Below are 20,776 nucleotides of genomic sequence, written 5' to 3' on the forward strand. Positions count from 1 at the left end.
TCAATATATTATGTTGTATAATTCTATGCAAAAATAATATCATATAGAAATACATAGATAGATTTTTTATAAAGCTACATACATTTTTTTTTTTTTTAAACTAGACAATGTTGTACAAGCATTACAAATATCGATGTTGGGTTGTCACACAACACATTGCTTATTGTAAAAATAGTTACTAAAAACACTAGTACTGTCATGCTATAATGAAAAAGAGAGTAGAGTTGCTACTTTGAGTAAGTCCTTTTCTGTGATATTTCCCCAGTCTTTCATTTCAGTCTATGAAATCATATATATGGAATGACACAAAATCAACTTAAAATTTGCATTCCAGAGAATAAGCGCTGTCAGTCAACCCTTTGCGTACTGTATGATTTGGACAAAAAGAGTTTAATTCCCTTCCACTCAAATCCAATTTCAGATCTTTTTTTTTTTTTTCAGACGTCACTGCGGGACTCATGACGCCTGGAAAGGAGACCAAGCATTCAGCGAGCGAGATCAGTGTGAATATGGGGGTGGAGGGTCCTGAATCAGACGAGTGAAAGCCTTTGCTCACCAAAATCACACAGCTTCAGGATATCATTGGAGCTGATGAGGAGATTTTCAGGCTTGATATCTGCAGATTAGATAAAAAGGACGGATATTTTCTCAGTGAACTCGATTTGTGTTGAAGACTCCATTTTGTACACAAATATTTTACCACCAATAAAAAAGAGATGTTGAAAAATGGCATAAATATAGATAAAATACATCACAGATCTTATCAAATTTGATTCCTAATGACCGTTAAATCACAGCTTCCTTAAGTATCATCATATTCAGTTTTAAAAAGTAACAGAATTCAACTCGTACAAAAAAAAAAGCAATAATAAAACAATAAAAATAAACATTAAACTACATAAATGAAGGCAATCTATAAAGAACACAGAGACTGTCATACCCCTGTGAACGATCTCATTTTTGTGGCACCAGTGAATAGCTTTGATCAGCTGAAAGATGTAACTCCGTACTTTATCAGGTGGTGCACCATTAGGCAATTCCTCCAACAACTCCAGCATATTCTGAAATATGCAGCAAAACACTGTCTGAGACACTATCAACATGTCATCTGAACTATAATTCAGACCACTACAAGTGAATAAGAAAATAAAAGAAGTGTATTGCACTGACCTTCTCCACATATTCAAAGACTAGATAGAGTTTTCCCCGTCGACGGAAAGCCTCTTTCAATTCTACGATGTTGTCTTGCTTCAGCGTACGGAGCATCTTGAGCTCTCGTAACGTGGTCTCTTTAACTTCCTCATTCTCTGCGGGAACACACAGGGGGTTAGCAAGATTGAAAAGGGGCTTGTGTTTTCTTGAGTAAAACAAATGTGCTATGGAGCCCTCAAAGTAAAATGAGATTAATAAAAGGCACTTCTCACAAACAAGGTGTGCCATTACCTTTTTAAAGTATTATGGATGCAGTAAATTGCATGGATGTATAAAGCAAGCATTTGGTTGTAGCAGTCTTTTACCTTCGCTGTCCTTGAACTTCTTAATGGCCACAAGCTCTTTTGTCTCCTGCAAAACAGATATGTAAATCAGTTTGAGCTCTTTCTCAAATACATGCTTTATTAGCAAGCTATTAATGGACTCAAGATGTAAAATAAACAACTGAGAGTTGCACAAAAGAACTGAACCTAGAACAACCACTTTCCGGCTGTATCAATGGGGTATTTTTCATGACAAAGCCCCTGACTATGCTTCTGCTAAATGGAACAATGTGCCTGTTTTCAAAGAATAGATAATTTTATATTCGGATGTCTAATTATTAGGCGGAAGCATTGCATGCACATATTTAGCTGTGGGTTCACAAGCCCTTGCGGTGGAGAAATGTTCACCCACTGTCAGTCACACAGAGTCCCTGTCATCTGTGCTGTTGGACGAAGCCTCTTTTGCCTATCTTTGTCATTCAGAGCTCTCAATTTGCACTACAGCACCCTTCACAGCGAAAGCATTAGCGGTATGACCATGCTAGTTGCTAAAACCCACCATTTATCACAATTCTACACAGTAAACATAGCGCCCAGATAAATGGATATTAAAACATTTTTATTTTGAATTCTGTAGCCTGTGTATTTCAAAGGCAGTATAATAACCGTCAGCAGCAAACAAGTCTGATATAAAGGGAAAATAAATCTAAATTGAGAGAATTGTCTGGCATGGTTGCCGATAGACTCACTTGTGAAAAAGGTTTTACCACATTTTTTGTAGGTAATACAACAGTATTCTCTGAAGTACCTTAGTGAACCATGTAAATACCATGGTATATGAATAAGGTATTCATCCGGTATTAGAGGTATAGCCCTGTTTTTTATTTTTTCACATCTACTGTGTACCCTTGACTAACATAAAATCCAATGTTAATTCTTTCAATACTCTCTCTCTCTCTCACTCTCACTCTCTCTCTCTATATATATATATATAAATATATTGGATAACCTGGAGTACCATATTACTATTCAAAATTTTGGGGGTTGGGGTCAGTAAGATGTTTTTAAAGAAATGAACATTTTTATTCAGCGAGGACATTCATAATGTTCTTTTAAGCTTTCTATTCACCAAGAAACTATATCATGGTTTCCACAAAATATATAACATATATAATATTCAGCAGCACAGCTGTTTTCAACAATGATAATAAGAAGACATGTTTACTGAGCACCAAATCAGCATATTGCAATGATTTCTGAAGGATCTTGTGACACTGAAGACTGGAGTAATCAGAAGGCAGAAGGCAGTCATTTTAAAATGGAATAATATTTTACGATATTAAAGTTTGTGCTGTATTTTTGTATGCAGTCTTGGTGAGCATAAGAGACTTCTTTCAGAACCATAAAAAGCAAAAACAAACCCTTACCAACCCCAAACTTTTGAACGGGAAAGTAATATATTTCAAAGTACCACACAATTTCCAACACTGTACCACCTCAGTACTTATTAGGGTTATCAAGTCAAAAAGCAAAAACAATGCACCTTTTATTAGTTTTATTTTTCTGTTTTCAGAAAATTCTCCAACTAAAAGACATGTTTGTCAACTCTTGGACAAAATCCATAAAATGCCCAAACCCTGAAGATTTCAGCATGCCGCTGAGGCCAGAATTTGAACCAGTTGCAATTAGACAAAGAAAATCCCAACTGAAACTCCCACAACAAGGCTGGATCCAGGCGCTAGCTCTACCTGACGCCTCCGGTGCAGTAGCAAGTGCCTTGAAGGCTTCCTCATACTTCTCCTCCGCAATGGAACTACAAGTCATTTTCACTTTAAGCACAGCTTGTCATGAACAGATATGATTCATGATCAGAAATGATTAAGAGGCACAGCATGCATGTGGGGCTGGATAAGGATGTAGATTTTCCATATTGAGTTTCCCAGCCCCCTGCATGGGCTACTTGCAGAAAGTCCTGGCTGCTTTAATTACACTGCAAGGCCATTCTTTTCTAGGCTTTTAGCATAAGACTAGACTAGTCAGACCATGGTTATATTGTCCTTTGATATTAAAATTATTTTTGTTAGCTTAGTACAGCAGAAATATATTCTCATATAGGGTTCTTTTTCAGGTTGGCCCTGAGCAGGAAGTCTCTTCAGAACAATTCTGTAGGGTTTTGATAATGGCCCTGTGTCCCAATACGCATACATCTCTGCTAGAAAGTACGCAAAAAGCAGTATTGGCTAAATGAGCATCTGCTGATATTCTGAAATATGCAACCCGGGGATGTTAAAGGTAATTCAAATCAAACATAGAGGAGGAAGTAGGTCTAAAAATATATAGTACAAAACACACTTCTTCAACAGTCTGGAATTTCTTCCTCAAATTAAAGGGGCAACCTGCACCCAAAAATGAAAATTCTGTCATTATTTATTCACCCCCGTGTCATTCAAAATATGTATGACTTTCTTCTGTAGAACACATATAGGATATACAATGTCAAGGAGGTCTAAGGCAATGTTATTTATGTACTATAATAGTTTTTAATTTAATTAAAGTTTAAATTTGAGTCATTTTAATCATGTTCCCCCCATCAAAAAATTATTTCAGTTTCTTTTCTTCTTTTTTTTCCCAGTTTTAATACTTATTTCAAGCAATTTTAGCAATTTAAAGTTTTCTCTAATTTTAAAATTTTTGTTTCGTTTTAAGTTTTTCATCTACTATTTCTATTTTATTTCAGCTTTTTCTGAATTACTAAAACTGTTTAAAAGTTTTAGCTAACAATATTAACCCTAGTTCAATGTCAATTGGACTGCTTTCAAAACATCTCCTTTTGTGTTTCACAGGAGAAATAAATGCATACAAGTTTGAAAGAACATGACGGTGAGTAAATGACAATTTTCATTTCTTTGTGAAGTACATGCTGTGAAATACATGAATTTGGATGCAGTCTCTTACGTTCAAGGTAAAGAAAATGCATTATAATCTGTAAAGGTCTGCTTTAGCATTGTGTAACAAACTTGGAAAAAAAAAAAAAAAATTGCACCATCATTTAGGAATCACATATATTTTTAGCTTCTTCACTTACTTGACGAACCTGTCTGTCTCTCGGAGTATATATATAGGGGCTGAATGAGTCATGGACATTGAAGAAAGCGGAAGGGTTGGGGAGATCTGAAAGGTGTTTATGGAGAAGCTGAGACTTTCACAGCTTCGAAACCCATCACACACAGCGTCCGTGTCTCATATTTCTAATAACCATGGAGACCAAGCCATAATTGTATTTACAAAAGTGCATATGCACTAAAAATATGCCTTTACCTTCCAGACATAAATCCTGTGATAATACAGAGCGACATCAAACAAAGACATATCTGATATTTGGTGACAGGTAATCCGATCTTTAGCTTGTTGTTTCCGTTTTGGATTACAGCATGTTAATGTATAGGCCAGGTGTACTTGTGAAAGACAGGCTGTTGACTTTGGTTTGTTGATGGGAACATAAAGGGGCTGATGGGGGTCCAAAGCACTCAGACCACTCAATATATCATTACTGTCACTCACGAGGGGATCCATGAGAGCCTGTGTGTCTATAAATCTAGCATGGGCAGATAGTAGGATTACAAGTGGCAAGCTTGTTGTTTTAATTCGTTAGCTTCGCAGCTTTCTTCACAGCCACCGTGGCGTTCAGAGGGTGGGAGGTCGGATCATTCGAGAGGGTATTTCTCTCAACATGAGTGCAAAAAGTCAATAGTTTAACTTTACAGAGACCTGAGTGCATAGGCCTGTTCCTACTAAATGCGTGGTACTGTTATGGTAACTTGTTTAGGAATAACTAGATGCAATTTTACAGACAAATACATCAGAACATGTAGTTAGCCAACTTTTAGTTTCACTTGCGTTAATAATGATGTTGGCATCCATTCTAACATCTGTACAGTTGGTTTAACTACGCTGTTGAAAAACAGCATGGATCTAATTTCATATTGCCAACAAAGCTGGCACAACCTTAATTGTCCTTGCTGCTAAGACAGGAAACTAAACATCTCCCATGCCTGAGCTGGCAAGGTATCATGAACTCAAACCCCATTGGCCTCCAGGAGAAACAGAGTAGTTTCACAGCTAAATTTGATATCTTCTCCATTCATGGGGTTTCTATTAAAGAGTTATCTGTATTGAATCCTCTTACTTTGTAAGAGTACTCTTACTTTTGTCAGCGCTTCTTTAAGGGAACTATCAGAGAGAGCTTTTTTTTTCTTCTTAATGGAGAGAAAAAAAGTGAAAAGTAAAATGTAAAGAAAGTGAAAATTTTGAATTTAAATTTGATACCATTCAAAAGTTTTTGAAAGAAGCATATTCTGGTCTTAATTTACTTGATCAAAACTACAGTAAAAAGTGTGAAATATTACTGTTATACTCAACTGTTTTCTGGTTTGATATATTTTAAAATGCAATTTATTCTTGTGATAGAAAAGCTGAATTTTCAGCACCCATTACTACAGTCTTCAGAAATCATTCTAATATGCTGATTTGATGCTCAAGAAACATTTCTTATTATCGATGTTGAAAACAGCTGTGCTGCTTCATATTTTTCAATATCAATATCTTTTCTTACATAATATATTTTAATGTCATGTTTAATCAATTTAATGCATCCTTAATAAATAAAAATATTGATTAAAAAAATACTGAACTTACTGACTTTTGAACAGTATAGTCTATTTCAGATACACTAAAAGCTAAAATCAGTCATGTTAGACGCTACAAGTTTGTCAGGAATTATGTTTAACAATTTAATTAAATTAGTTGTGTTTCTAAAGATTAACTTTAGTCAGTGTTGAATGATGGCAAAGATAATCTAAATGTAAATGTAAATGATGAGAAATTGAAAAATTGTAAAAAAAAATGTAAAGACAAAAAGGTTTTCTTTGAATAAGCACGCACTGATGAATTGTGCACAAAAAAGCAGGACCATAAATAAGGTAAATTTTGATTTCACATTAACTTAACATATCTAAAAGCTTTGACAATTTGAACATGAAATTCATAGGAAAAGAGTCTCCATTAAAAAAGTAAATCTCAAAGCGTTAAAAAAATAACATTAATCCTAAAACATTTTATTGACCAAGCTGATTCAGCTTTTTCCATTCCCAAAAACCGTATAGAGTATAGAGCATTGCATGTTGTCTTCCATAAGATCCATACAATGGAACCAGAGTGTCCCAAATATTGATTGTGTTCCATTGACTACGCAGCCATTGTTCTATTAATACCACAGACATGTTTACATTAGACACATGGTGGGGCAGCTTAGCCTTGAAAGCCACACAATGACACAGGCATGTGTAAGTGCTAAATAATATCCTGTAAAAGGTGATTAGATTCCATTTTAAGCCTTCATGATGTTTTCAATTTATTACCATACTGGCTGCTGGATTTAAAGCACCATTCCTGCTCATAAAATAATGCTCGGGTGAAAGAAACAAACAACTATTTCATTTATAACGTGGGCTCACTTGATCGTTGTAGATTAAGCCCAGCCAGCCAGACACTAAAATTAATCACTGCTCACAATTTAATTTGTGTCTGCAAATCTAGTGCTTTAATACCCATGGCCTTTTTTAGACTTTTGATCTTCAGATGACTGCTTTAGAATGATCTTAAAATTATGAACATTTTAATAAAAATGTAGAAGTTGTTTACAGATGCCAAAATAGCACGCCTAAAATTAAAATGATCTACAAAACAAAGCTTTCAGATTTTTTCACGGTTTTGGAAAGAACTCTCTTACACTCACCAAGGCTGCATTTATCTCACCAAAATACAGTAAAAACAGTCAGTAATACATTAATACAGTAATAATATTATTACAATTTCAAACTGTTTTATTATCTATTTTAAAACATAATTGATGGCAAAGCTGAATTTTCAGCACCATTACTCCAGTTTTCAGTGTCACATGATCCTTCAAGAAATAATTCTAATATGCTGATTTGGTGCTCACTGTTATCAATTTTGAAAACAGTTGTGCCTAATATTTTTGTGAAAGCGGTGATCATTTTTTTCCTGGATTCTTTGATGAATGGAAAGTTTCAAAAAACACTATTTATTTGAAAAAATAAATTTGTTGCATTTGTTACATTATACATTTATTTTGTTCACTATGATTTAATGTAATGCATCCTTGATGAATAAAATTCAATTTCTGACCCAAAACTTAAGAACAGTAATGTATGTTAAGTGATTCTGGTTAAAATGACTGCAGACCTTTAATATTTTAGAATTAAAAAAAAAAACAACAACCACCAAAATGTTTGAGGAATATAAAATACAGTTTTGCCTTGCAAGAACTAATACAACTTAAATTACCATATTTGGTCATCCAAGAACAATAGAAAACAAACATCACAAATAAAAGCAGCATATTTGAACATAATACCTCTTTATCCAGCTTCACGTCCAAAATGCTATCTTTCCTAACAAAACAATATCTCTCTATCTTGGCATTTCTGTCACACACAATCTTGTCCACGGTGCCTTGCACAGTCATCTCAACACAGCCCTCCACAACCAGCGTTCCCACTCAAGGTGACCTATTTAATGCTAATGCACACTCACGTCCCCTCTTCCTCCTCTGCCCTCAATTCGACTGATACGCTATAAAAATAAATATTCTTCTCCAAGGGAACAAGCTTTTAAATTCAGATGATCCCCGTCACTCACAGGACCGCACAGGCCTTGCACGTCTACACACGTCTGAAGAGAGCATATAAAGCACCCTTATTGAGCTTCACATCAACCGCAAAATCAAACAGTCATTTAATAGATCTTAAAACATGAGATGCTCAAATGCTAATCAGTGTGGGTGTGATTGCACATTGCTGACAAATAAATAAATTGCTGCCTAGCTGCATGCATTTGATGTTTTTTTCACTCATTTTAATGAAGCAAGCTTTAAAACAAGGTGTGGAGACACTAATAGAATTCAAGTGACCATTGCACTAGACCAAATAACTTTCAGACTATCTGACTGGCAAATACACAAGAATATTAACTGCTTTTTTGTATTTTCAAATGCAAAAACTAAATGAAAAGTACACAAGAATATCTCAACCAAAGACAAGAACAAACAGCAGTTCTTGTTGTGTTTGGTCAGGCACAAAGGGCCTTTCACTGCCCTATTCGCTGGGATAACATCACTTGGGTAGACTTGAGAGAAACAATAGAGAAGCCAATGCCAGTAGTCAGAAACAAGAGTGTTTTCAGTGGGGAGTGAAGCTCTGAGCTTTTAAAAGGTTTGCTTGTAAAGCCTGCATCTCAAAATGCACTTCTAGGAATGTACATACCACAGTGCAATGAATATGTATTGCTTTACACATATTAATGATAATGTATTTGTTCCTTTATTCATGTGTACATGTTTTCCCTTAATGCATATACCCATGTTATGCTAATTTAACAATATTTTGCTTTGTAAAAACCACTATGACAATTACTGGAGTTAATAACCATTTATACTGCTGCTCTATTAAAAGGCAAGCTCGAATGATGCACCTTCTAATCCAAGATTCAGGTTTTACCAGGGCAGACTTAACAGCTTCAAGTTTTCATTTGCCTATTAAAATATTGAACAATACGTACAATCTCCATTAAGGGTCTAAGTGGATGTGTGACAATGGATTGTTTGTATGAGGATGTGGGGATATGAGATGCACACTGTAGCTGAATAAAGGTTTGTCAAATATGTGAACGGAATGTGCTTTTATGGAAATCAGTATTTACATAAATGGTGCTTGTTTTAATATTGTACAATATATGTTGGTATGGAAAAGAACATGAAAAAATCCCTATTCTATTCTATTCTATTCTATTCTTTTCAAGCAATATCATGTATGCAAATGAGCTGAATGGCTTAGTACAACAGCACAAAATTATCAATTTGGCATCGACTGCCTTTATCCAATAGTTCTATAAACAACAAGGTAATATTAACTTAAGTAGCCTAATTTCATTTTAGACACAACATGCCAAGTTATTTTGTGTATACACTACCACTGTTTTTATGTTTATGAGGGAAAAAAATCTGGCCACACTCCAAATTCAAATTCTCACCATTATCAAACCATTAACTACAAATTTTGCCTCAATAAACTCCTAATTTGCTGCTTATTAATAGTTATTAAGGTAGTTTTTAAGTTTAGGTATTAGTTAGGATTAGGGATGTAGAATATGGTCATGCAGAATATGTGCTTTATAAGTACTAATAAACAGCCAATATGTTAATAATAGCCATGCAAATAAGCAACTAGTTAATAGTGAGAATTGGTCCCTATACTAAAGTGTTACCAAAAATCTCATATGCTTACCAAAGCTGAACTTAAATTACTTTAAAATAATTTTCACTTAGAAAATGCCATTAAATTCACAAAACAATTACAAAGTAATGGCAAATAACAGAAGTTATTTGAAGTAGAACGACATAGTGAAAATAGAAAGAAATATAATCCAATGATTCATATTTACAACCTCAAAAATATTTTTTACAGTGTGCATTTATTTGATTAAAAAAAATAGAAAACATATTTCTAAATATTATTAAAGTTTTAAAAGAACAGTTTTCTATTTTAATATATGTTAAAATCTATTTCTGCGATGGCAAAACTGCATTTTTGGCATCATTACTCAGTGTCACATCATCCTTCAGAAATCATCATGCTAAATTGTTGAATAGTTGTGCTGCCTAATATTTTTGTGGAAATAATTTTTTTTTTTTTTAAGATTCTTTGATGAATAAAATGTTGAAGGAATAGTTCTCCCAAAAATGTCATTAATTACTCACCCTCATGTCATTCCAAATGCCCATTTTCCACAAGTTGATATGATTCTTTAGGGTCTTAATGAAAAGTCTATAACATGCTTTGCTTAAAATTTCTCAGTGGTAGTGTAAAAAAACACCCCTTTTACCCTGTCAAAATCAGCTCTGTTTTGAGCAAGCTGTTTTAGTCCATGTTGCTTTAAATGCTAATGAGCTCTGCTGACCCCGCCCCTCTCTTCCATGAGATGATGAGCAGACTGTAAACTTCAGCCGTGAAACTTGCTAACTAGCACATATTAAGAAAGGCGATTTGCAAAGATTCATAAATAAACCCTTATACTCACTTCTTCTGTAGATGAAGCTGGATCACAAATGATTTGCGCGAACATAGACGTATTTAGGCAGATAGGGGATCGGCGCATTCCCTTCAAAAACGAAAGTAACGTTAATCCTTTGCGTCTTCAGCGGCTCAGATGTTGGGAGTAAAGGACGACTGCTATATTCATTATTACATCCAACAACAAAACACCTCAATCGCTTAATCGGAGACATCTTGTCTTCCCCTGCACCGGAGTCGACACAATGGCGGGCAGCTCTCAGCTCACTCACTGCGGGTCTAAGGTAAGACGGCCTTGTCAATCAACTATCATAGGAGCGGCCTGTGCAGAACTACGTCATTCTGACAGGAATCTCAGAACAGCCTGATTTGAGAAAGGGGATTTAAAAAAAAAAACACTGGGTGGATTTTTATCATTATAGGGTGGATGTGTACACACAATTCCAACACACATTTATGTTCAAACAACATGTAAAGTGAATTTTGCATCCGATGACCCCTTTAAGACCTTCGTTCATCTTTGGAACACAAATTAAAAAGATATTCTGATGAAATTCGAGAGCTTTCTGACCCTCCCATAGACAGCAAGGGTCCTACCATGATCAAGGTCCAGAAAGGTACCAAGACCAGCGACAAAATAGTCCATGTGACATCAGTGACATCAGAAACCTAAAATAACAACTTTATTCAACAATTCTACTCCTCCTCGTCACTCTAGTGCCATTTTGGAGAGTATCACGACACATGTGCGTGCTTTGATTTGAACGTAAACAACGCATGCGCAAGGTGCTGCTGTCTTGTTTTTTTGCACAACAAAAAGTTCTCTCGTAGCTTCAAAAAATTACGGTAGAACCACTGATGTCACATGGACTATTTTGTCGATGTTCTTGGTACCTTTCTGGACCTTAACATTGTAGGACCTTTGCTACCTTTAGAGGGTCAGAAAGCTTAATTTCTGTTCCGAAGATGAACAGTCTTATGGTTTGGAAGGACATGAGGGTGAGTAATTAATGAATTTTCATTTTTGGGTGAACTATCCCATTAAACAGAACAGCATTAATTTAAAATAAAAATATTTTGTGACAAATATTTGACTGTAAATGTAACAATTTGTTACTAAAAAACAAACAATACCAAATTTCCTGCGCTGTTATAAACAAGTATGGCACTCGGAATAAAGCTTGTCCAATCAAATTAAATGACCAGAACTCTATTCTATCTATCTTATTCTATTCTATAACAAAAATATCCAAAAGGCAAGCGGCAGCTCTACACAACACCAAAAGCCAACAAATTTTATCTAGTCTCCTAATGAGGTCGAACAGTCTTATTTTCACAGACTCAAATTTACTGTTCTTACACAGGTATGTAGAGCGATCCAAATTTATTTTGAATGTCTGTAAATAGATTGCAGGCAATTTTGCATTGGAGAAAAATGATAGGTGAAAGAAAAACAAGACCGAATGCAACCAAAAAGAAACAGTCACTCTTGATTTCAGCTGCAATTTTGAATGCATTTAATGAAGGAGGGAAAGCGCTGACTGACCAATTACTAAAAGCACAAGCCTAGTTTTCTCTTTTGGCACAGGCTGTGGAGTATACTTGCTGCTGAATTTATCTGCCTCATTATCATAACAATGATGCATGGGAACTTGGAGAGGAACAATGTAATTATGCATAGAAATATGATTGTTTTTTTTCCTTTCCATCATCAGTTCTCTGCCATTCAAATCCATGCTGATTATTTGACATAACTTACGTCAAAATCAATAAATATACTGGAGATATGCAACTAGGTCTCTGATTTAGTGACAAGCTCTGTATGCAAACATTTAAACAAACAAACTTCTGACTTTCATTTTGACCTTTAAACTACTTTCGAAAAGATATATGTAACTACATGAATCTGTACACGTAACAGCATGAATATTGTGCACAGTATCAGTGTTAACTCCAGGGTGTGTGCGTCGAGGTCAGTGAAATCTAAAGTGTAATGAGCCCTAACAATTCTGTTGCACTGTACTGTCATTCATCATCTAGCCAGGCATCCAGCCACACTGCTGCTGTCTGCCCAGGCGTGAAGACACATCCTGGGCATGCAACCATGACTCAAATACCAACAGCATCGAGGACACACAGAAAGGGACTATAAAAAATAACCTTAACAGACAGGTAGTTTTGATAATAAAAAAAATGATATCATACGCTTATTATTTATTCAAAACTGAAACATACTCTGACACTAAATCCGATAAATGTATTTCAAACTCTGTGTCATTGGTTCAGTTCAGATGCAAGCTATTTTGTATACTGTACAGCCACATTAATAGCAGTGTCATAGGCTAAATAGTATGAACTGAAGCTTTAAAATGTGCAGAAATCACTGCATAATGGATGATACATAAATGCCCCGCACCTCCCAACCGCACAGCAGCAATTTAAATAAAAGCAGTTCCTACTGGTTGAAAATATGCTTATATTTACCTTATTGTGAGTTAGTCTAGCAATGTTCGAACGTCTGAAAATGCCTCCCAAACAATGAAGCAAATCTGCCAACTAGGCCACAAGCAATGCATTTGGAGAAGCCCACAATTTTAAAAGAACCAGTTGCTAGGGAACCGTGCCATATTACAATTGAAAATATATTTCTAAAAGAAATCTCTCAACAAATGTGCCATTTAAGGAGTTTAAATGTGTTGTGCAACTCTTCTGGGAAAGTTACAGTCACGAGGCCCATAAAGGTTAACTCTGTTAGGCAGTTTTATCTTAAGGGTAAAATGAGAAACTAGCATCACCTCTACAAATTTCATTAACAAGGCTTGTGTGTGTGTGTGTGTGTGTGTGTGTGTGTGTGTGTGTGTTTTGCATATGCAGTATAGGTCTATAAGTGATTGCACGTATTGTTCAGGTGGTTATAAACTACATTATATTTTAAAACAAAATCAAAAATGACCAAGTTTCCAGAATATATCTAATTTTCATGGATCAAATACACTGTATAATATGGAGTTTCTGCAGTTCTACTTAGCATGCTGACCAACAGGTTCCTGCATAAACATGTCTTACCTTGTGTCTGCATTTCAGGACCACCCCATAGGCTCCTTTGCAAAGAAAGAAAAAGCGTCATAAGCTTGATTTATACCATTTATGGCTTATATGCACAAGCAGCTGTTTTATAAGCACAAAGATTAATGCTTTTTTTTATCTCTTTATCGAACAATATTAAAAAAAGATGAACTTACCCTCTCCTACAATCCCAAGGACCTCAAATTTATTCATCACATTACCGATGTCAGGAATCTTCATGAAGTCAAAAGATGCCGAGGTGGTGCATGTCTGGGCTGTGAGGAGCAGAAGGCCAGAGGACGGGACAGAAATCAGTGCTTGAACGGGTCATTGCAGCAAAAATCTGCTCCCGGCTGGTCACAATGCTCTTCTCATAATCCACACACACTGACACACATTCCTGCAAACTAACACACTACGCATGCACGCACACATACACACACACTTGCTCACCTGAAGAGAAAGAGTACAGAGGTTTTGCATAGAAGGGGTCAAACAGACTTATTCATGCATACTGTATCTTTATATTTCACATGCATCAAATCAGAGGCATATCCATTGTTTACATCCAATCCATATTTCACATGCATGAAATGACATTGATTGCGGCTCATATTCTCTCTCATTTCACTCAGACAGGATGTGTGTAGGATTGCCATGATTCGGTTTGTCTGAGGTGACAGATCATCATGAATTTTCCAGCAGTTTTGGGAATAGCAAAACAAAACAGCTCTGAATGAGAATTACAGGTGGGTGAACAAGGACAGTCTGAGAATCCTCTCTCCCAAACCAGAAGTCAGTGATGTAATGTGCTGAAAACCCAGATGGACATCGTCTCAATCACCTCAGATGTGCGACAGGTATCATCTGCGCTCGATTTGAGGGCAGTACGCGTTGCATTTACACTTAAGTGCGTTTTCAGATGGGTTTCGCAGGTCATGTCGTGACACCGACATTTCCTTGTATGTTTGTGCATTGTGCATAAACGCGGCGCATGTCTGCATCTGATGTGTTGTGCGGTATGCGCGCGCGTGCGTAAGTGTGTGTGCGCGCGCTGGAAATATTCGTAGGTGGATGAAAGTTCTATCATTATTTTAAGCATCTTATCCACCTGACAGTATCAAAAAATGACTGACAGCCCACACCACTTCCACCCACTCTTAAATGAACAGTAAAAAACACGGTGCGGTAAAAAAAAAAAAAAAATCACATCGATTAATAACAAAGTGCCCAGCCAACATAAAGATCATTTACATAAGCAATACTGTCTTAAACGCGTGACATAATTGATAACAGGTGACTTCGGTCTCCTGGAGTGTGTGGGCAGGAGGTGCGCGTGTTCGTGTGAAACACCAACGATGTACCAGCCACAAAACATCTAACATCCAGCGTAAAAAGCAAGCGCACTGTCAATATTGTACATTTATGAAAAAAGCTCCGACCAGAATACTCACTTATGTCCAAGACAACGATGCGCACACTGTCCCCTCGCGTCGCCAACAAACGATGTTTTCATTTTCACCTGCAGTGGTAACCCATCATCACAGCTGCAACAGTATCCACCTTCATTCTGAGCCATTGACAACCTAACAACGCCAAATTACGGATCGCAGTATGGCTAAGGCTCGCTTCATGAATATTAAGCACGTCGCGCTGACGTTGCCTGGAAACCTTGCGAGCGCGTCTGGTCACGTAATCTAATTAATATTCATGAGCCAGGCCTTAGCTGTAGTAGGGTCTATAAATTGGCGTTCAGGCGAAGCGGCACCAAACCGAGTGAGTGGCGGACTGCTCACACCAATAGCGTCCGAACCGAACCCGTCTGTGGCCAATCACAATGAAGGACTGCTCAGAATGGTCCAGAAGCGAAGGCTGGGTTCGGTTGAGCAATGATAATATGCATTCCTGCTCGGATGTGTTACATTTCATACACGCATACATCCAAATTGATGTGCTCGTTTGGCGAGGCAGTGCATGGTGTGTGTGAGTGGGTTGAGCTGGAAGATCAATTTAGCAGACAGCTCACTCTGTTTATTCTGCTGAGAAGAGGAAGAACAAGCCTTTATAAAGAAGAACCCTTTGAAGGCCTAAATTATGACTGAAATATTACGAATTATTATTATATGATGTAAATATATCTATCATCTGTCTATCTATCATTGTCATGTTATGTGTTTATGTTTTAAACTTATATTTTTCCTTTTTGATGCTCTGTTTAATCTGAGCTATGCAATTATTTTTAATATTGCGATCGATCTTCAGTTTTGTAGCTTTTTTAAAAAAGTATTATTTGTATTATTATCGTTATTATTATTATTTATTATCATTATTAGTGAGTATTATAGCATGCCAAATCGTAATAAACCTATTTTACATGCAAAAACGCCTATTTCCCCCCCAGGTAGAAATCATTAAAAAGAATTCAATTTTTCAAAAATTAATTTCCAATAGCCTAATGGAAAACTTAGGACAAGCAGACGTGCATGAAGGGATTCTTCGGGAAAAGCGCATGGTGCCATCTAGCGATTATCCTGATTTAAAACGTATCAGATGCAACACATGAAACTTACAAATAAATTAATAAATAATATTCCAACAGAAATATTATGGTAATATCATGGTTCTAACAGAAATATTATGGTTTTGTTGATACGTGTTATTTACAGAAGCACACTCTTATATTTAATGTGATACTATTTCTATAAGAAAAACACTTTTTCAAGTTGTCAATATATCATTTAAATAATTAAAAAATTATACGTGATGATAAATTATGCGTCTTTGCTATATCAAACAATGGATGCCCATAGCCTAGTTATTATGAATGCTTCATGAATTGCATTTTTATGTTTAATTGCAACTGCAATGCACATTAACAACTTAACATTTCTCATATATATATATATTTTTTTTTTTTTCTTCCCCCAAATCAATAACAATCTGTAAGCAATACACAGCAGACATCACACATCCACTTGAATTTCATTCTACCACTACTTTTTTTTAGATTCAATTCAGTTCAGATGGTTTCCGCTTGTAAGGAATATTGGACGTTTGAAAATCACTTTCACCAATACAAAACGATCTGTAGTCCTTCAATGTTCCATTGATATAAATTTGAAGGCGCATATGCTGCTGGACATGCGCGGATGTGCGAAACATGGCGGCCTATAGACCCAATGGAAAGTAAAGCAGAACAGCAGCTATCCGACCTTACACGGTGAGCAAACATTAGTGGCATATTTTTCATATTTATAATAGTGAATCAATTGTGCTGCAATGTATTGTGCAATCTCATGCGTTTGGTACATTCCACAGTAATTACATTGATGCGGAAGTTGAATGCGCGTTTACATGTGATGATGTTGTGTATTCTTCCCTGAACTAACACAGCTCCAGCTGCTTCTCTCTAATTGGTACATTGGCGCTGAGTGCACGCGGAAAACTATTTTCAGTGCATCGGAAAGTATGTCTGATATATGTGTTAGGTAGCCTATTACATGCATATATTTGCTTAATAAAACAATGAAAATAATTATTGTAGTTTTTAAAACTGCCGTTTCAGATTGAATTACTCATAGAAGGACACTTCACTGTTTAGCCGTGACACTCATAGTTTCAGTTATTTTAACTTAGAAAAACTTATTAATATAATTTACTCGTACATTTTTTTCTTCTTCATTTTAACATGCTTAACATAATAGAACATTTCATTCAATTGAAGGATATTTTCAATGCATCATTCATATATCATTATTTTAGTTTTTATTAATATTTTGAAATGGTTTTTATTTTTTATATTTTATATTTTCCTTTTTCATTTTAAAGTTAATGCAAATAAATATTTTTACACATGAAAATAGCATGAAAATATATATATATTTTTTTAAAAACAACATTTATGCTAATCCTGTAGCAATACAGAACTCTGCATAACAATGTTTTTACGTGATAATCTGAGGGTTTTGCTTTTTTAATTTGAATGCCTTTTTGTTTGTTTGTTTTTAACTAGCACTGTCCGATGAAACCAGAACTTTTTAAAAGAATAAAAAACCCATCGCGTCAATGCATGAGATTAATTACATTTAGGCATCTCTTGACATTCTTTTCATCTGTGTATTCATAATATCCATTTTCACCCCCTCCCTGCTTTAAAGCAGCCATGTCTAAAGAGAAAGCTTCCTGTCTGGGGGGTGTGGTGCAAGGGCCTTGAAAAGACAGACGGACAGAGAGAGAGCACAAAATGTAGACATCATCTGTTAATGGGAGGTGTTGGAATCCTTTTCATGTACTGCTGCAGACTCCCACAAATGCATACTGGCTAATGACCTTTTTATGGTGGTTTGGAATCTTTATGACGACTCTCTGAATGGGATTCACAGCTTAAGACAGAAGAATGAGGAGGAGAAGAGGGGGAGCGAGAGAGAGAGAGAGAGAGAGAGAGTTTGTCTGCTATCTAGACACAAGTGGCTAGTAGTTTCAGAGCAGAAACACTGGTGTGACATTGAAAGGACTGCATCTCTTTTTCCTTGCAAAAAGGACTTGTTTTTTTTGGGAATTTTTGGTTTTAGCATCATCTGGAGTTTTCCCTGAATCCTTTGGCTGGATAAAAAAGTAAGAAAAAAAATAAAAATAAAATATATATATATATATATATATATATATCTCGCACATCTCTTGAAAAGACTTTTAAAAATGTACCTTGTAGTTCCGATATGCCTATAATTGCCTTTATATTTCCAGTGATTTTTATTTTTAAATGTTTTATGGAAATATATTTTTAAATAATATCTGAATTCTCTGAAAAAACTATTTTTATGAAGTTATATATAAATATTATTGGAGTATGCTGTCTGGCTTTCTTTTTCAGAATTTCACATTTAATTCTTTGTAATTATTTGTGAAATTTACTAGCAATTTTTTCAGTCACCATTTTTTTCAGTGTGTAATTGGACCTTAATAACCACCTGATATTTACATAGTCTTAATTAATTAATATTTATTGGTGAAAGACGTAATAACGAGGCTTATAAAACAAAACTTATAAAAGACATACAAACACTTAATTGTACAATTAAAGAGCAGATTAGATATACATCCTATCAGTTTACAAATATTAAGCAAAAACTCTTAATTAATTTACTTGTTGATAGGACTAAAATTGTAGCAAAGACCCTGTTTTTCAGTCTGTATTTGTTTTTAATTTAGCTTTGTTGAATTTCCCATTGAGAAACATTAAGTGGACTAACAGAGGAATAAAAAGGAAGTTCCTCATCCTACTGTCAGCTCACACAGGACGTCAGCTGCAGCCAATTTTCTCCAAACTGAGATGTGACTTATCACTTGCTGAGCGAGCCGGGGCTTTGATCAGCGAGCACAATGTCCCTCAGAAGCTGCAGTAACTTATTATCATGTCAAATAGAAGAAAAGCTTTTCTTAGTCGCGCTTTGATTCTCTAAAGGTATTTGTGATTTAGTGATAATCTTTTTTTCTTTTTCTTTTTTTGGACAGTGCAATGTTGGTGGAATAAATTGCACTCAGATGCCAGTAGGGAGTATAAAGTATAATCCCTGTCTTCCGTAATGCTGTAATATGGTTTCCGCGGCGGGTTCATGAACTCACGGGCCAAAGCATGGGACAAATCTCTCTTGTGATAAAAGAGACAAAGAGACAGGATCTTACTAAAACTGATTTGAATACAAGTTTATATAGATTTTGTTATGTTTTTAAAAGAATTATGAAATGTTTGGACTTTATGAATAGTTTGGTATTTTTGTATGTGTATGAATATTTTGTATTTATATTTACAGTATACTACTGTTTAGTAGTTTGGTGTTTTTAAATGCTTTTGAAAGAGGAATCTTATGCTCACCAAGGATGCATTTGTTTGATACAGTAAAAACAGTAATATTTTAAAATGTTATTAAACTTAAAATAATTGGTTTAAATGTAATTTATTCTTGTAATGGTAAAGCTGAATTTTCTCCAGTCTTCGGTGTTTTCTTCAGAAATCATTCTAATAAGCTGATTTGGTGCTGAAGAAACATTTCTTATTATTATCAATGTTGAAAACACTTTTTATGTAACATTATAAATGTCTTACTGCTATTTAAAAAAAATTAATTATTCCTTTCTTTCCAAAAAATAAATAGATAAATCTTACTAACCTCAAACTTACAGTATGGATGGTAGTGTAATGAAAAATAAATCAAAAAGAATTAAGGAAAAATAAAATGTGTTATTTGTATTGATACAGTATTAATAAAATTCTTTCTTTCTTTAGGTCTGTGCTGGCTGTCCAGTTTCTGTCCACTTCATGTGGTGCTCCAGGTCACCATGGGCAAAACCCACCAGAAAGGTCAGAGTGCTACTTTGACATTTAAAAAAAAAAAAAAAAATCATCTTTTTTTTGTTAATCCTTTTTCATAATTAAGTAACTTACTTGTTATTATTCTCAGAACTGTTTTGACATTTTTAATTGCAGACAAAAAATACAGTAATAAGGAGAAATCAGGGAGGAATAATGAGGATTCACGTCCTTCACAAAAGCTCATCGGTACCACCTTCTCTTTCTTTATTAACCTGTAAAGAAACAAATGAACTTTATCTCATTCTTCCTGATGGACATTTCACTCCCCTGCTCATTCCTCAGAGCCGTTCAGCTGGGAAATGTACTTGAGAGAGACTTCATCCTGTCCTGCTTCCCCCAGCTGTTTCAGACAGGTAGAGTTCTTCAGTCTATTAATGACGCTGCTGCCTTTCTGCCCAAATAAAGCGTCATCTATGGTTGGTTGCAGCTTAATTTGTTTTAACCAATATATTTATTATTCTTTTAATTCTTTCTGAGATTAAAAAGTCTGGAGATTAACAGAAACAGTCAAAATGAACAGTGACAAATTTACATGGTTTCAAACAATGATAATAACCAATTTTTCTTGAGCAAAAATCTGCCTATTGAAATGATCATGTGACACTGACTGACTCCACAGAGCCCAAAATAATGTGTAAATATAATTATTTTGGCTTTCCTAATTTAATCTCATGAATTGAAATTGTAGATTGTAGATTTACGTTTTCCAACCTATG

At 35.3% G+C, this 20,776-nt stretch overlaps 2 protein-coding genes across 7 annotated transcripts in view; one reads left to right on the forward strand and one right to left on the reverse strand.

Moving 5' to 3' along the window:
- Nucleotides 1–15,326, reverse strand: part of cdkl5 (cyclin dependent kinase like 5) — a 39,439-nt gene extending 24,113 nt beyond the window's left edge. Inside the window, exons 1-7 of one of the 4 annotated variants that reach the window (XM_058791142.1) lie at nt 15,145–15,326; nt 13,867–13,965; nt 13,691–13,725; nt 1,518–1,563; nt 1,171–1,307; nt 941–1,061; nt 557–616 (exon numbers count right to left, since the gene is read on the reverse strand). In XM_058791142.1, coding sequence (XP_058647125.1) covers nt 557–616; nt 941–1,061; nt 1,171–1,307; nt 1,518–1,563; nt 13,691–13,725; nt 13,867–13,930 — 463 coding nt within the window. In that variant the 5' untranslated portion in view covers nt 13,931–13,965; nt 15,145–15,326. Of the gene's footprint in view, nt 1–556; nt 617–940; nt 1,062–1,170; nt 1,308–1,517; nt 1,564–13,690; nt 13,726–13,866; nt 14,291–15,144 lie in introns of those variants that run through there. The other 3 variants (XM_058791143.1, XM_058791144.1, XM_058791145.1) reach the window with 3 other exon arrangements.
- The window catches only part of scml2 (Scm polycomb group protein like 2), a 34,807-nt gene continuing 28,442 nt past the window's right edge, over nt 14,412–20,776 (forward strand). For 2 of the 3 annotated variants that reach the window (XM_058791146.1, XM_058791147.1), the window contains exons 1-4: nt 14,412–14,439; nt 19,974–20,048; nt 20,175–20,246; nt 20,343–20,413. In XM_058791146.1, the coding sequence (XP_058647129.1) occupies nt 14,427–14,439; nt 19,974–20,048; nt 20,175–20,246; nt 20,343–20,413 (231 nt within the window). In that variant the 5' untranslated portion in view covers nt 14,412–14,426. Of the gene's footprint in view, nt 14,440–16,659; nt 16,911–19,973; nt 20,049–20,174; nt 20,247–20,342; nt 20,414–20,776 lie in introns of those variants that run through there. The other variant, XM_058791149.1, reaches the window with a different exon arrangement.

Source organism: Onychostoma macrolepis, chromosome 11 (assembly GCF_012432095.1).
Source record: "Onychostoma macrolepis isolate SWU-2019 chromosome 11, ASM1243209v1, whole genome shotgun sequence".
Taxonomy (NCBI): Eukaryota; Metazoa; Chordata; class Actinopteri; order Cypriniformes; family Cyprinidae; genus Onychostoma; species Onychostoma macrolepis.